The 17799-nt window shown below is 43.0% G+C and overlaps 1 protein-coding gene across 9 annotated transcripts in view; it reads left to right on the forward strand.

Annotated features, from left to right (window-relative positions):
• The window catches only part of ntng1a (netrin g1a), a 90997-nt gene that overhangs the window by 44195 nt on the left and 29003 nt on the right, over nucleotides 1–17799 (forward strand). For all 9 annotated transcript variants that reach the window (XM_081696550.1, XM_081696551.1, XM_035531199.2 and 6 more), the window contains one exon: nucleotides 1680–2323. In XM_081696550.1, the coding sequence (XP_081552676.1) occupies nucleotides 1680–2323 (644 nt within the window). The remainder of the gene's footprint in view (nucleotides 1–1679; nucleotides 2324–17799) is intronic.

Below are 17799 nucleotides of genomic sequence, written 5' to 3' on the forward strand. Positions count from 1 at the left end.
TCTCATGCTCCCAGTCACAGGGGGAGGGGTATTGGTGTTTATTTATGCAGAAGTGAACAGGGATGGCTCCATTGTCCTGATGACATTGAGATGTGTTCAGATGCAAGATTAGCCCTCGATAATCAGGAGATAATCTCAGGTAATGCTTAAGATATTTCACTAAATGTTTCCAGACTACACAACACAATCACAAACCACTGTGCATCTGATAGGTGTGTGTGTGTGTGTCTCTCATTACAAAAATATACTTTCATTCATACATTCATACCCAGAGCAACTTACATTTTCAAACATGTTACAGAGGCAGGTGAATGCAGTTTTACGACTCTTGCCCAAGGACTCTTGGTACAACATGGAGCACTTGCTCAGAGGAGAGACTGAATCCTGCTCCCCTATGGGAGCGGCAGCGTGGTCACCCACTACACCATAGCAACCTCTCTGCCTCAGAGAGTGTTCAGACCAGCAGACTGCTGCTCACTCCAGTCCAGAGCTCTAGCGCCATAGCCTACAGGCAAAAGGCAAAGGCTTATTAGCAGAAACTCTTGCCTCAAGCCCTCGCTCTTTTTTTATTTTCAGCCCTCCTGCGTCACCCAGTAGTGTGTCACCATCCTGAATGGCAGAGTCACAGAGAGACACACACCTCCTGGCTGCTCTAGCACCTTGGACTCCTATCATGAGAAATTGGAGCATGTGTACCTTAAAAAGCTGACACGACCAATCCCCTCATCCCCTCAGGGACCCCCCCCCCCCTTTGACAACATCCCTGCTGCTTCCAGCACACACCCCTGCCAAGCCACCTCCCCGAGGAGAGGCTGAACAACCCCGTTCTAATGATTTGTGGTGTGCGATGCATGTGATGTGGTGTGGTCCAGAGGAACATTTTTAAAGCTGCATGTGGCTGAAAGCAAGCGAAGGGGACACATTCTTATTTTCTCTGGGGTCATCTTCGTTTCCATGCGCCACCTGGGTGGCAAAAGGCCATTCTGGAGCTTGCCCGCCATTTGCAGGACATTGCAGGACAATACTTTGCCCTGCAGGAGGTTTTTTTCAGTTCAGCCACACTGCCGTACCTCGGGTGTCCTTAACTGGATGTGCAGAGCAAAGCAGCCTTTATGTTGAGGAGCAATGGCTCCAAAGCACTGTCTCACTCTGCTTGTCACTCTGACCTTGGGATTGTCTGCACTCTTAATGAGCATTTCACATTCTGTTTTTCTCTCTCTCCGTCTCCCTTTTTTGTTAATCGATTAATTAATTACTTTATTTATTTATTGGACAATCACTGATTAATGTAGCCCGTAGTAGCAGAGTGTCCGGGCCTCGCATAAATTATGTGTCGAGTAATGCTATGGGCCTCACTGACTTTGGGTTTTACTGGCTAGCTGTGAGTGCAGGCTTGAGAGGAAGGGAGGCTATAAAAGCCAGGGATGGTTTGTGGTGGTGCTTTACGATGCCTCTAGAGTGCATCAAGTGTGGAGGCCCAAGCAGGGCATCACCTCCACCTGTAGCTACACCATGGTGTCCTCTCACTGCGCCTGCCCTCGGGGCACATGCTGTTTCCTACGGCCTGCCACACTCCATGCAGGGCTTCATAAAGCACAGGATGATACCAGTGTTACTGCTCCCAGTTAAGCATTCATTCCTCTCTTGTCTCTGTCTTTCTGTTGTATTCGTTTGCTCAGGAAAACCCTTACATGTGCAACAACGAATGTGATGCCGGCACTGAGGAGCTCGCCCACCCGCCTGAACTCATGTTCGACTTCGAGGGTCGCAACCCCACCACCTTCTGGCAGTCGACCTCATGGAGGAAGTACCCCAAGCCCCTCGTTGTCAACATCACCCTGTCCTGGAACAAGACCATCGAGCTGACAGATGACATCGTCATCACTTTCGAGTCGGGTCGGCCCGAGCAGATGGTTCTGGAGAAGTCTCTGGACTACGGCCGCACGTGGCAGCCCTACCAGTTCTATGCCACGGACTGCCTGGACGCCTTCACCATGGAGCCCAAGACGGTGCAGGACCTGTCGCAGTTCACCCTGCTGGACATCATCTGCACCGAGGAATACTCGCGTGGCTACGTCTGGAAGTACGACAAGACAGTGCGCTTCGAGATCAAGGACCGCTTCGCACTCTTTGCCGGTCCACGCCTGCACAATATGGCCTCACTCTATGGGCAGCTGGACACCACCAAAAACCTGCGGGACTTTTTCACTCTGACAGACCTGCGCGTCCGCCTCCTCCGGCCTGCCACCGGTGCCACCATGGTGGATGACAGCAACCTGTCCAGATACTTCTATGCCATCTCTGACATCAAAGTCCATGGGAGGTAAGGCATGACTACTCTTTCAGATCTCGGTTTGACTCTCAGAACTACTATCACTCATATAGGTTTAGTGGGTTTCACTGTTGAGTAAGAGTCTTTTTGTAATCATTTCATTGCTTGCAGTCTGTCAGGAACAGGGGTACCACTGGGTTAGTCATTATGACCTAAGGTAAATACTACAGCATAACTGTACTCTCAAGGGGTCACTTTGTGCACCCAAGTGCACCAATGTGCTTAACAGGTCAAAGTACCCATCTCTTGAGATGCAACTGGTCTCTCTTAGAGTGAACCACTCTCAGGAAAAGTGCTGTGTAGTTAAGGTGAACTTTGCCATAGTTGTGCTTTCAGAGTGGACCGAGTGGGGCTTTCAAAGTTTAGTTTATGCCTGCAGCCTTATCTGTGTAGTCATCTGTGACACCTTGATAGATTAAGCAAATTTGCATTCCAGATTTGCTTTGAAATATAGTTTTGTATGTTTGTTGATTTGTAATTTACAACTTATAATCATTCAACATTTTGAAATATGAATGACCGATATGTCTCAGGTATGATTAGAACATCTAGTAGTACATCTAGATTAGTTCAAAGTAAATAGTAAAGGAGCTGCAAAATGTGTTATTGTCATTATTATGGATCTCCTTCCAAGGAATCCTATGTCAGTTCTCTGAGGTTTAATAAAATTGGCCAGCAAGTTGCGGTAGTGAAAACTGTTGTCAGCACATATGTGTGCGCGAGCACACACACACACACACACACACACACACACACACACACACACACACACACACACACACACACACACACACACACACACACACACACAAACAAACAACACACAACACCACACATATATACCCACATACTTGCAGTGCTTACCTTAGGCCAAAAATTCCTACCATATATCAGAACAGGAATACCATCAACTCACATAAAACACCACTTACAAGCACACTGTCTCAGCCTGATAAATCTAACATGTGAGACCATGACGTAAATCTGTTGTGACACATTAAAGAGATTACTTCCTAATTATTTCTGGGGTGTGGATGATACTTTTTCTGTCATCTTTAGTGTGAGCAGGTGTTCACTGAGTGGAAATATAAACCTTAATGCTTGTTCGTTTCTTGGCACTTTAGCCCTATTGTCTGGGGTAAAAGAAGAAAAAAAAAAACAAAACACAAATTCCTCCATTATAGTACACTGAAGGTGCTATATATTTTTGACAGCAGTTTTATATGTATAAACCAAGCCCAAAACATAATAGAATTTGACAAGGTTTACTGGAACAACATGGAGACAGAGGACAAAAAAAGGAAACGCAGATCCCCTGACATACTGTGACACATAGCTTCAGCTCGACAGCCAACACCTCAAGGCTTAAAAATAAACATAAAACAGGGTGGAGACTGTGAGATTGGGGGGGGGGGGGGTGCGTGTGAGCGTGACATAAACAGGCAGTGATGAGTGTGCACGTAGTGCCACAACACAGGGAAGGCAGGTGTGTTTTTATTCCCGAACTTCAGTCATGACATAACTCCCTCCTGAGCTTTTCAAGATCAATTATCTTGAGCTTTTCAAGATAGTCATATAAAGCAGACAAAAACATAGAGCTGCTCTTGAGGATCTGTGTAGGTTAATGGTGTTAGGTCAGTTACAGTCACTCCCAAGTGGTTCACTTAGGAGTTTAGTACTTAAAGGGCAATTAGACTGCATTACACTCACAGGGATACTTTAAAAAGTCAACATCCTCATTAGGCTCTTGTGTGTGTGTTTGGTGTGTGTGGGTAGTGTGTGTTATATATATATATATATATATATATATATATATATATATATATATATATATATATATATATATATATACTGTAGAGTGCAACCAATTACTAATACATCACATTAAAAGATGTTCACAATGAGGTTGAAATACAGAATGCTAGCTTTCATTTGAGAGCAGTTCTATGTGTATATGGGGTGACATTTTTTGGAATCGCATATGTTTCCAGGTTTTCAATTGTGGAGAACCACTGTCTGTACCACTTCATCCAGACTACAGCCCCAACCATTTTTACCTGTTAAACATTGAACAGAAAACACTCGTCTGTTGTCTATTTATCTATCTATCTATCTATCTATCTATCTATCTATCTATCTATCTATCTATCTATCTATCTATCTATCTATCTATCTATCTATCTATCTATCTATCTATCTATCTATGTCTGTGTTTGTTGTTAGTATTATTTTTAAGACTGTGACATAGGATAGTCTTCTTGCTGTCCTTTTCTTCTCTTGAGTGACCTGATCAAAGGTTTTTCCATGGCCACATTTCTATTCTCAATGGCAGCACAAGTGAGCATGTAATTACACTTCTGAAAAACAACCACAGTAAGAGGTGGACAGTCAGTACCTCATGATTGGGAATCACGGCTTCAAATATTTTACCTCTCCCAAAAGGCCCGGGTTGTTAATGAGGCGAATGATATTGAGTGAATGCCTTTCTGACTGATTGATTGTTTAATGTATTGATCTATTGATCGATTTTGAAAAACACCCCCTGTAGTTTTAAAGAGGTCCTCCGGAGTTCAGCAGTAATGGTGGCGTTTTTTCTGCTGGTCATTCTCCCAACAAGAAGCCTCAGTCATGCAGCAGAGACACATAATCTCCTTAACCCTGAAATACAATTCTGTCCAGTGATGTGTGTGCGTGCACGCGTGTGTGTGTGCACTCGCGCGCAATGTGCGTTTGCGTTGTTGAGAGTGGTGTGGCCGAGGACAGGGTGGACTCAAACACAGCGTAACAGTTCTCTCTATTCTTCCCTCTGTAAGAGGAGCATGACAGGGCTCAGAGATTTGGTGTATTTCAGTTTTAAACAAAAGATCTGGTGCTTGAGCAGCCTGTGTGGTGAAGTAGACCAGAGGAGGACAGGAAGAAGTGATCACACTGCACTCTTGAAGGTGTGCTGCGTAGGGCCGGTATGAATTATTAACACTGATTTCATTACATTTCATTATGAATGATGAGCCAGCCTAAAGAGCTGGAGGAGAGGATCGATACACAACATTAGAAATAAAAACAGTGTGTGTATGCGTGTATCCATGACAAAATGTCTCAATGGTAACAGGAAAACAGGATTTTTTAAACACTTATTTATTTAGAAATGCAGCACTTTTTTACTAGCTGCTGAGGTTTGGGTTACAGTTTGGGTTAGATGTAGACATAGCTTTATATATGGTAATTAATGGAATGGCCCACTAAGATAGTACTATAGTAATATGTGTGTGTGTGTGTGTGTGTGTGTGTGTGTGTGTGCGTGTGTGTGTGTGTGTGTGTGTGTGTGTGTGTGTGCGTGTGTGTGTGTGTGTGTGCGCGCAAAAGAGATCAATACAGTGTAATTAAATCAGGCCTGGGGTAGGCTTCTGTAGGAAAAGTGTGAGTAGACTCTGTCAGCTCTGACACACTCTGGTCCTCAGTCACTATGTGAATTATACATTATTCCCCACACACCCTCATCTCCAGCTCCCCAACACAGCCACCACAACTCCCTCCACTTCCACAGGACAGTGCCAAAGCTAACACACCAAGACAGCTGCCACATTTACACCCAAACCCTTTGTACCTGCCAAACATGCAGTTATTGTTGTTGTTGTTGATAGTGGTGGTGGTAGTAGTAGGTAGTAGCAGTATTAGTGGTTATAGCCCTATACTGCCGATACACGTTCTATATGAACAGGGAGGTAAATGTTTCCCATTTGACAAACAGCAATGGGTCTGATACTATGAGTTTGTCAGTTAGGTAAGTGACAATCAGAATTCACTGTAAAACTGCAGGAAAGAACCACAGCTTAAAAAACAATCTCTCCCCTTACCCCTCACAACAGTATTGCCCATGGAATGTCTGAAACATTCTTCCTCATAGAAATTTACATTCAGCCACATCACAGCTGAAGATGGAGAGAGAGAGAGAGAGAGAGAGAGAGAGAGAGAGAGAGAGAGAGAGAGAGAGAGAGAGAGAGAGAGAGAGAGAGAATGTGTCTATGTAAGAGGTAGGGTAGTAATTCACCAGTGTACAGTGATTATGTCTCTCTCTCTCTCTCTCTCTCTCTCTCTCTCTCTCTCTCTCTCTCTCTCTGTGTGTGTGTGTGTGTGTGTGTGTGTGTGTGTCTCTGAATGAATGGCCAGTTTTAGTGTATCTCTATGTGAGTGCTATCTGCGTCTGTGGCTGGCCAACCGTATCTCTAAACAGGCAGCTGGACCCTGGGGCCTTACAAGCCAGTGCCCACCCAGGCCAGGTGGAGTGTGAGGCCGCCTGATACGGCAGCCGCGCTCTTCACAGGTCCAGCCCTAATGGACCTTTATTGGGATTTGATTGACTTTTGACTGGCAGCTGCTGGTGGATTGCATTACATTTTTTTTATTAAAAAAGAAGTGGCAGAAAGGCTTTATGTCTGTTTATTAGATAGATATGGCTGTGGTATTGAGAGAATAGGTGTGGTTGTGGGTTTTAGAGGATAGGTGAGGTTGTGATATTGGCAAGATAAGTGTAGTTGTGATATTGTGAAGATAGGTGTAGTTGTGATATTGGTAGGATAGCTGTAGTTGTGGTATTGTGAAGACAGGTGTAGTGATATTGGCAGGATAGGTGTTCTTGTGGTATTGGTAGTATAGATGTAGTTGTGTGTTGTGAAGGTAGGTGTTGTGTTTGTTGCTGGAAAGGGTTGTCTTTCACACAGGCTTAATTTTACAGTCATGTTACACAAAATGTCCTTTTATACTTCCTTTTCATTTTTGCTTAATGTCATTTAGTTTCTTCTATTTTATGTCTCATAACGTTCACTCACACAGGATTTGAGTTCAGATTCACCTGCTGTTTGCCAGTGGTGATTAGTGGTGCTCATCCTCCAGGTAGATCTTCCAGGTCTGGAAGAGGGAAGGAGATTTCGGTTTTTGGCACACTCCCTCGCTGGTGCCGCTTTGGCTGCCATCCTCTCCCTTCCTCCGCCGGTGCATGAGAAGATGACGGATCGCTTAACTGTAGTCTGCCCCCTTTGTGCTGCTATCATGGCCTCTCTGCCCGAGGGTCAGCCGCCCCTCCCCTGGCTCCTGCACAGCCGATCCTGCACCCGAGGACTGGACGACAGATAATCTATTTGTGCTAATTTCGAGCATTTCTCCCTTTCCTGCCCCTTTCTCTTCCTCCTCTTCCTCGTGAATAAGTCATTGGCTGATGTCCTACTCAAATCACTTTCTTTTTGCATAAGCATATCCGATCCAGACGGTCACCCAAAGCTACAGCTCCCAGATCCGCTCCAACTTCTTTCCCTTAATCCGTTTTAATATAATCATATCTTAATCATGCTGGCATCAAAGAAATATGTCTTATTTCCATTTACACACCCTTAAGGATTTGTTTAATTCAAGGCTACAGCTAAACAGCTGAAAGCTTGTTTTTATTCTGAATGATAAACATGTTCTATTTGACCTCCCTTAACAATGACAGCTATGATTCCTTTGTGTGTCTAATGTAAGTTCACCAGCGAGTCATGTGGCATTGTGGGAAATGTAGGCTGGGAGACTTGGTGGCAGTGGCGGCAGGAGGAGGGAGGGTGATGAAGTGTAATTACACACCCGATCGATTCCGGCACCTCGTTCATCATTCCGTCACACTGTTATCCACAAACACCATTTCCATATGTCAGCTCACCCAAGAAAACAATTTCATATGTAAAAATACACACTTGGCCTAGCAGCTTCACAAGCTGTATCAACAAGGCCATTCCCCCAACGGAGGGGGTGTTGGGGGCAAATTAAGCCAGAGAGAATTTTCACCCTGGCTTCTCTTTGGTGCCCCAAACGTACTCAGTCATTCAAGTGTCATCTTTCTAGGTCCCCTGCTAGAGCTTGCACCCGACACACTTCGGAGAGTACATTCGAAGATTTTTTAACCTTCTTGAGAGTTGTGTGTGTAAGGAAAAGTGGGTGAAGTAGTGTGGTAGGAGCCCCAATACAGGGAGTTGTATGGGAGATTAATACTCCTTTCCAGGACCAATGGAGCCCCAATGCTTCTCAGAGGAGGCAGTAGGCCTCACCGTGCTCCCAGCAATACTGCTCAAACCCTGACCTGTATCCATACTGGATGCCAGCACCCTGGTCAGCCTCACGTATCTGCCTGTGTCTCTGTTTGTCTATCACTCTCTCTGCCTCACTGTCTGTCTGTGTGTCTTTTTATCTTTTTATTTGTCTTTATTTGTCACTCTATCTGCCTCTTGCTTGCAATGCAATCACCAAATATGTCTCTTGCTTTGTCTTTTTCTCTCTGCCTTTCTCTACTATCTGTTCATTGTCCCTTTTTCTGCTAGTTTGATCTTTCATTCTATGTGATATATACATTTCTACGCTCAGATATTTTTACAGTAGGATTTGCCCAGATGTCCTAGAGCTGCAGCCGTATGATGTTTAAGGAACAAATGCTTTATTCTGATTGGATGGTTGGAGTGAATTAGAACCATGTATTGCACAGGTAGTCAGGCTTAATCACTGTTCTAAATTCATAAGATAGCCAAAAGCAACATCAATAAACATATTTTATCAAAATTTACATGGCTATATTCATATTCTGGTAAGAAATTATTGTTGGCTAATCAGTCTAAGCACAATGACAATAAAGCATTCTAATTCTATGACCTATATTGGTGCAGCTAAGCCTCTTTTCTGTGTAGAATCTGTGCCTAATGGCTGGGCAACAGTGGAATTAGTCATGGTATGTTAGACTTAACAGCAGACAAAGTATAACTGGTAATGAAACTTGTGATTTAGTAAAGGGCAGAATGGAATTAGTGACAGCAGCTTAGGCTGTAGCCAAGCAAAATATGCTGATGACTATGAGAAGAAAGTCCCAAATAAATGTATTTTGGCTTTGGGTATCAACACATGGAAATTGTATCTTCATAAATACGTGAGTATGTAGTAACCATGGAATAAGTGTATTAATTCTCTTCAAGCTGTGCATTACAAAATTGCACTGGAGACAAACAACCCGCCTCGTGACGGGTGATTTTTTTTGTTTCCAGAGCCATGCGTTAAATCTGCGTAATGCACAGTTGGATCTAGATTAACCCTTACTTACCACAGGGATCCTCTGATATTCCACCAACTTGCTGAACAAAAATCTTTAGCACATTAGAAGCTCATGGCTGTAATAAAACCGCAGCAGTGACAGGGTTTGGGCAAGCCATCCCCTGAGCACCTGGGCCCGAGCTGCTGGGTCCCTGAATGAGGCACCCAGACTCCTGGGGGCCGGACCCCATTCCTGCTCTCAGTAGTCTGCCAGATCCCAGCGGCCCAAGCCTGGCAATGACTATACAGTCTCGTTTGCAATGTAGACTGCATGCGGGGAAAAGAATGGTTATATAAAAATACATCTCTCACATTTTCTCTGGATTTAACATCCTGGGTAAAATTGGGTTTGACTCAGAAATTCATGAGAAGGAAAACGTATACACACGCATAGGCACACACACACACACACACACACACACACACACACACACACACACACACACACACACACACACAATATATATATATAACACACCACAAAAAAGAGGAGAGAGGAAAAACTGCAACTGTGCTCAGTAGAACAATGTTTGACCTCCCAGGGCAAAATGCCTGCTAGCTGACTGGTGTAGGTAATCAGTAAGGGTCTCTAGGGGACTTCCCAAATGTTCCTCCAGATGTTATTAAGGCCACACAACCCTCTTCTCCCCAGAGGACCCCCGCTCACCTTATAGGTGGCTTTCTGCTGGCTACACTCAATCAGCGGTGTGCTAATGCACCCCGCTGCTCTATAGGATATTCCTATAGCTTTAGCACCAGAGCAAACTGTTCCATCTGCCTGCAGTGCTGTGGACAGATGATGTGTGCAATGGTGTGTTGACGTAGGGAAAAGAGTGTAATGAGCAGTGTCCGAGGGAGAGGGCAGACTCACGAGGTTGGCTTCTCTCTGTCAGACTGCCTAATAAATATTTTAGAGCAGTGGGGTGGGTGTGGAAGTAGGGGTGTGGGAATCAGGAGGGTGTGGGTGGGTATGGGTATGCAGGCACCAACCCAAACCGCATCAACTCTTAAATGAATGTAGCAGAACCACCAGGGTCACAACACTGCCGAAGTACTGCAAACACACACACACACACACACACACACACACACACACAAAACATACTCATTTTTTCTCACTAACAAAGACACACTGTCTTAAATAGTCTCTTTCACTGTCTTTCTCTGTCACACACGCACAACCACTCAGGGGATTTGGATGAAATTTTATTTGGATTCTTTCCTCATTTGTATTTAAATAAAAACAGATGAGATTTGAAATGTTATTTGTAAAGTGATACTGTCAGGAGAAAAAATGTCAGTGGCAAGCATAAACACACTCACATACACATACGCACACGCGCGCGCGCACACAGAGCGCATCTTTTCCTAAAGACTTTTTGGGCATTAGAAGGTGGATTTGTTGACAGTGCTGGTGTGGATAGCTCCTCGAGGGAGAGAGATATGTTTACTGTCTGCTTTTAGTAATTTACGCAAACAATGGGCAGGGAAAAAAGGGAGCAAAAGTGGGGGCATTTTTAACCAGCACTAATTAGGGCTGCAGTATGAGGTTTGAGGTGCAAGCAGACATGGCAGCATGCAACATGCATCTGCTAGAACACACACACACACACACACACACACACACAAATGTTCACACGCTTTCGCCTGTCCACCTTCAAACACTAATGGCAGACAAGCCTCTCTCACACACTCTCTCTCTCTCTCGCTCACACACACACACACACACACAGAACGGAACTTGGCAGCTGGGCTACATAGATATGCCATGTTCTGCTCCATCAGGCTTTACTTCTCGCCTCCCTCTGGTCGTCCTCCTCCTCTCTTGCTCTCTCTCTCTCTGTCTCATTGGCACTCTCTCTCTCTCTGTCTCTCTCTCTCTTTTTCTCTCTCTCCCTCCTTTTTTTACATTCAAGGTTCACAGGTGCTTTGCCTGAGGAACATTCAAAGCAGAGCATGTCCAATTAGAGGAAAGGCAGTGGTGGATAGGACCAGTGGAGTGCCCGTACACAAACAAAAAATACACAAGTGCACACACCCCGACATGCACACACATACACACACACGCACACACACACATAAGCACGCACACACATGCACACACACACATACACACACATAAATGAACAAGGACATGCACATACATGCATACACTCACATGCACACACACGCAGATACACATGCATAAATCAACAAGGACATGCGCATACATGCATACACTCACATGCATTCGCATGCACACATGCACGCGCACACAAGCACACACACACACCACGCATGCGCGCACACAGATGTTTGTGCCTGTATGTGTCTGATGAATAGTCACTGTGAATAATCTACATAGTACTGCAGGTTGAGATTTGTGTATAAGAATATTTTGTTACATTAACACAAGGTGAGATACAGAGGGAGAGTTAAAGTGAGATGCTCTGCGCTGTGCCGGGTGCTAGATGCTTGTACAGGTGCAGCTCTAACCTTCATTCTGCTTTATCACAGAGGTTAAAGGGTGTTAACATGATGCTGCTTTAAAAGCTGTTAAAGAGATGAAGCACTTGTGAATGGTCATGCTTCCTTCATGACTGCCATTGACAAGTCATTTTATGTCCTCTGAGTGTGGATGGAGGCTAGCAGCCATGTGCAAGTCTATCTGTGTGTGTGTGTGTGTGTGTGTGTGTGTGTGTGTGTGTGTGTGTGTGTGTGTGTGTGTGTGTGTGTGTGTGTGAGTGTGTGTGTGTTTGTCTGCGGCTCCTATCATTCCATCTTACACCCAGCTGCCACAAACACAGACACACACAATACTTACTGACATACTGACAATACATCTTATAGATAAACGCATCCATACACACCTGCACTAAACTCCCTACAAACAAATACTACAAAAATACACATGCATTTACATTTACATTTTCATTTATGGAATTTTGCAGACAGTCTTGTCCAGAGCGACTTACAAAAGTGCTTTAGTTTTCTACTCAGAAAAGTATCCTTAAAGTATTCTTAGCTAGCACAAATAGTCCAAAAATACCCTTAAACTGGGATACTGCCAGAAACAATTGTCAATGCTGAAATCCAGATTGGGAACAGTACAATACAGTAGTAGGTGACAGAATACCAGACAGTTCAAGTGAAAATATAACATCTTCTAGTGCATGTTTAGGTTAAATTTTAAGTTCTTTTCAAAGAGATGAGTCTTCAGTCAGCATTTAAAAACAGTGAGGTTGAGACAGTCAGTGTAGGTTCATTCCACCAACTGGGTGAACATGAAGAGTCTTGATGTTCATCATCCATGAGTCTTAAGGATGTTGGGTCAAGCTGGACTGTACTCAAAACTCGAAGGGCTTGAGGTACAGATAGAGTTTTGACCATCAAGTCGATGGGAGCTTGTCCATTTTCAGCCTTGTAAGCAAGCGTCAGAGTTTTAAACTTAATTTGAGCTGCTACAGGAAGTCAGTGAAGTGAAGGCAGGAAGTGGAGTGATGTGGGAGCAGGCAGGCTATACTCACCAACACTCGCACACAAACAAACGCATGCACACACACATACGCACACCCCGCCCTTGTGCTGCAAAGCATACTTTAATGGTCTAATTTTCAAACTGCAGGGTTGATAAGGTTACTGTGATTTTGAACATTGATTTTTCATTGTGCAGTATGGCACTATGAAATTAGCAATGCATGCACATGCACTAATTAAATTTTGATGTTTTGGGTGTGGAGTGAGTGTGTGTGTCCTGAATGACAAGTCGGTCTCTCTACATCTCTTCATGACACTCTCAGACGCTGTCTCTCTCCCTCTTCATTCTCTTTTATGCATTTCGCTTTCCCATTCATCCCAGTTTTTGGTCCTCCTCTCTCTTCCTCTCTCTGTCTCCTATATTTTTCCCTCTTTCTTGTGCAGGCAGACATGCATACCCATCCCAGATCCAGGACGCTGTGCTGCATTGTGAACATGAGGAATTTAAAGGTTAGCGTGGGGGATATTCTTAGTGTAGGGTGGCACCACAACCCACACCCTCCTCCAGCAGATAGCCCTCACTCACGCAGGCTTCCCCTTAATCAAAGGAATCTGCTGGAACACAGTCCCCCAGAGTTCTGCATAAAACTGCTGGATTACTATGTAAATGTGCCCATAATTAATATGTCTGTAGAGCAACTGTCATTTATTTGGAGTGTGGTTGTAGACAAAGCTCTTTTTATCATTAATAAAATACCTGATTTCATCCACTGTGCTTTGAAAACAGGATCTCAAAGTGCCCACAGTGAGCTGAGATTTTTGGCTTTCCTTTATTCTCTCTCTCTCTCTCTCTCTCTCTCTCTCTCTCTCTCTCTCTCTCACACACACACACACACCGTATGTTTTTTTCCCCCTTTTTTATAGATTTTTTCCTTATTTCATAAGCCAATGCGCACATTCGACATTCACAGACATGACCTGCTTAATGAATGGGGAAGCTTTTAACAGTGTAGTGGGTCTCTTCATCCTTCGCCTCACTCTATTGCTTTCTGCATCACCTATTCATGAGTGCTTCTCTCACTGAGTCCTGCCCCAAATCTGTAGGCCCCTCCCCAACATGTGACCTAGCACCCAGACAGCATCATTCTTCAGACCATTTATGAGCTCTATTCCCAGTGTTTGGGCAGTTTGAGTATTTGGATGTAGACAAATGCAAAATATCTTTTGGATCCTTAATTTCAGCTAGAGATACTGCTGACTTTGCTTTTTCTAGTTGCAGGTGATTTTGAAACCTTGACAGTAAAATTCTAGTTTGATTATATAAAACCAAATTTATATGATATGTTGGACTTTGGTGTGACAACTTGTGCTCTTATACACTGAAAAAATACACCCAATGAAAACAGCACTCCATCAGTTCATTATAAATTGAAATTTCACTGCATCTCTCAAGTGGAGAATGAATCTTACAGCAACACACACACACGCACACACAAATTAGGCCACTAAAACATTTTTCATTTGATAGTACTAGTAAAAGCTGTATATGTGAGTCCTTGCTCTTTTCCTGCTAATAGTCCTCATCCTGACCCACAGAACAGACGGTCAGACTCACGGCACTGTAGGATACAGAACGCTGGTGGAACTTTGACCTCATCCACATCTGCACACATCTGCCAGCGTCTGGTGCTGGATTGGGAGTCTTTAATCAGCACTGCCCAGGGGAAAGAGAACACAGCATGTTCATCTTAGCAAGTTCATCAGTGAAAGATCAGCACCTCTGCCGCTATGTGTGAGGAAGTCAGACACTCTCATATTTAGCTAAATTTAGTTTTTTAAAGTCGTTTTCACACTTGTCTCAATACCATGTACACTTTTTCAACACTTAACACGTTCACCATATCAGTACACTATGTAAACTAAACTGTCTATACGTTTGCATTGTTTTGATACAAAAGACATTCAATCACCACCTTCTCCAAAATTCATGAATACCTCTCTGCTGTTTACCACCACCAAAAGTCTGCACTCAGCAATTATAAATTAAAAATAAACATCAGCAATTTTTGCAGATATTTAGGTACAGTTAACTTTCAGATTAAAACCCTACAAAGTTACTGATCACTGTGGATGGAAATAGATTTTGACAGACAAATGAAAATATACACTTGAAATTTGTAACACAGATTATTCTTATTTTAGCAGAAGCTTTATTCAGTTTTAGTTTGCAGCTTTGTTACCATCAATACAAAAGTGGTCATACTTGCACTGAAATCTGCATGTTTATAGGGAAAATACAGATGTAGTAATCAATGAAGAGCTTTTTCCACTATTACCGCAGTCCATGTACTGCTGAAACACCCGGCTGTCATTTCAGCTAACAAGCTACCCAGATAACATTCGGTGAGATGTTGATAAAAATCTGTGGCCAAATGCAGTGGACAGGATGGATGGATCAGGCCAACAGTAGACCGCTGATACTGATAGGCAGATAAATATGTGCAAATTACTGTATATGGTGAAAATATTGATTTGGTGTTACAGTATTTGTTATCGATTGTATATATTTCTTTTCTGAACTACAGTATATTGCAATGTGAGTGCAAATGGCAAAATACACTAAAGTGGCTTTTGTGATTTGTTTCTTTATTATATATTGTTTTACATTATATGGTAAATATTAGTATTCTGGGTTCCTGAAAAACATTAACATTTGCAGTTTACTGAAAATTTAACACACTCAGTCATATCTGTTGTGAGAGGTAATCCAACAGATTAAAAGTTTCTTTAGAAATATTTGTGGATACAAAAATATAGGAAAGGGAAACGTGTATTTTGCAAAGTTGTTTGCATTTTGTAGTTCATTGTACACCGAGTGACAGAGCAGTCCTGTGGGAGAAAGCATATGTTATAGTTATGTTATAGCTATGTTATAGCTATGTTATACTTATGTTATACTTATGTTATAGTTATGTTAGAGTTATGGCAGCCTGAGTCACTTATGGGTGAAATGTGAAGTGGTTTAGTGGTATTTTGCACCAAACGTCAACTGATGTTCTGAGGCACATGTTTCAAAAGCACACTGTGTGAAGAGTTTTGAAGAAGTGGACATGGTATTGCAACAAGTGTGACAGCAACTGTAAAAAAAAATGGAAAAATAAGACAAGACATTTGAGACCTTTGCGGCAGCACCGCAGCAAAAGAAGGCCGGTGTGGCAGTTCACTCTGACACCGTGTGTGCACGTGTGTGTGTGTGTGTGTGTGTGTGTGTGTGTGTGTGTGTGTGTGTGTGAGAGAGAGAGAGAGAGAGGGAGAGAGAGAGAGAGAGAGAGAGAGAGAGAGGGAGAGAGAGAGAGAGAGAGAGAGAGAAACCCTTCCACTGTGGGCACTGTGGGCTCTGAAACCCCAAGAACAGCAGCATGTCCAAGCTTTACATTCTCCCTGTCATAATGGTCTAGTCAGGAAGTACCCAGAAGGATTTGTTCTTGCAGAAGCGACTGCAGCATGTTACAGTGACTGACTTCTGCCTGTGGGTTTAGGAAATATGAGCTGATGCCAAAGTGCACCTCCACCTACTGGGGAAGCTAGTCAAGCCTCAGTTATTAAGGAAATATTTCAGACTATATAATCTTAGAGAAATGGACACATTTCTCTAAAATGATATTTCACATTTGAAATGTTATGAACAAATCTGCATATTTTACCACCATACCACAAGTTCAGATAAGAACTGAATATAAAGAAACAAATGCTAAAATCAGTTTGAAATGCTAACATAGCCACACGCCCCTAGAGTAGCCTGTCTGCATTAATCATGCTGATTTATTGGTTTTATAGTTTCCTCCTATGATCAGTATAATCATGTATTCCTTTATTAGTATGGACCACATAGACCTTTGGCCCTTTTCACTCAGGTATACCATAATATCAAATTAGAGTTTATATCACTGCTAAATGCATGAAAGATGTGTCATGGGTAATTGTGCTGCTCACACCCAAAAGTTGTTTATGGAGTGTTTAGGATGTCTTCTTTTTGCATGTCAGCAAAATCACATATAGCTTCTTTTTGACCAGGCTCTCCTCACAGTGTTTTCCCCAACTAAAGCAATACACAGCCCTCATGAGTATATCAGCTCCCAAGTCCTGCTCAGTCACTAGTATTGATCTGGGTATTGTGAGTAACAGCTCTGTGCTCACTGATTGACGTGTAATTGAGTAGTGTTATAAATGTATTTCTGCTTTCCATCTTTTCCTTTCATTTGTTTTATAAAGGTTATGGATGGTGGTGGTGCTAGTGTGTCTGTGTGTGTGTGGGGGGGGGGGGGCGGGGTTGGATTGTAATTGAAATGCACTTTTCCTGCCAATTAATGTTCCTTAATACATTCTAATTAGCTCAGCTCATATTCAATACGTAAAATGAATCATGTATTAGGACACCCCTGTAAGGTCTTTGGGACCATAAACTTTATTGCCAAGTGAATTCCACCAATTCAAAGTGAGCTGGTGCTCCCCGAACTGTTTATTAAACTCATTTGGCCTGGCTCATTATAAACGCTAATGTAATGTTTTCTGCTGCAGGGTCATTTGCTCAGTGCTCCAGACCCTTAATTGGCAGTTTAAGCGATCTCACATTTGCATTCAGTAAGACTGAAGCTCTTTGTGTATGTAGCGCAAGGTGGTGATAAAAAATGTACAGCAACAGCTGCCATCTTTCTACACTTCGATCAGACATTGTCAATCAATAGTGGATAAATTGTATGCAACTACTACATTTGCAGCTACTGATGTGGTAAAGTACAACCTTTTTGGTTCATGATTAAGATTTAAATTAGAGTCTTCCCAGCACCATTTAAGGACCAAGTACAACATCTCCCATTTAGTAATGTGCAAGTCATCTGTATCATTTGGGA

Source organism: Electrophorus electricus, chromosome 14 (genome assembly GCF_041902795.1).
Source record: "Electrophorus electricus isolate QZ-2024a chromosome 14, ASM4190279v1, whole genome shotgun sequence".
Classification (NCBI taxonomy): Eukaryota; Metazoa; Chordata; class Actinopteri; order Gymnotiformes; family Gymnotidae; genus Electrophorus; species Electrophorus electricus.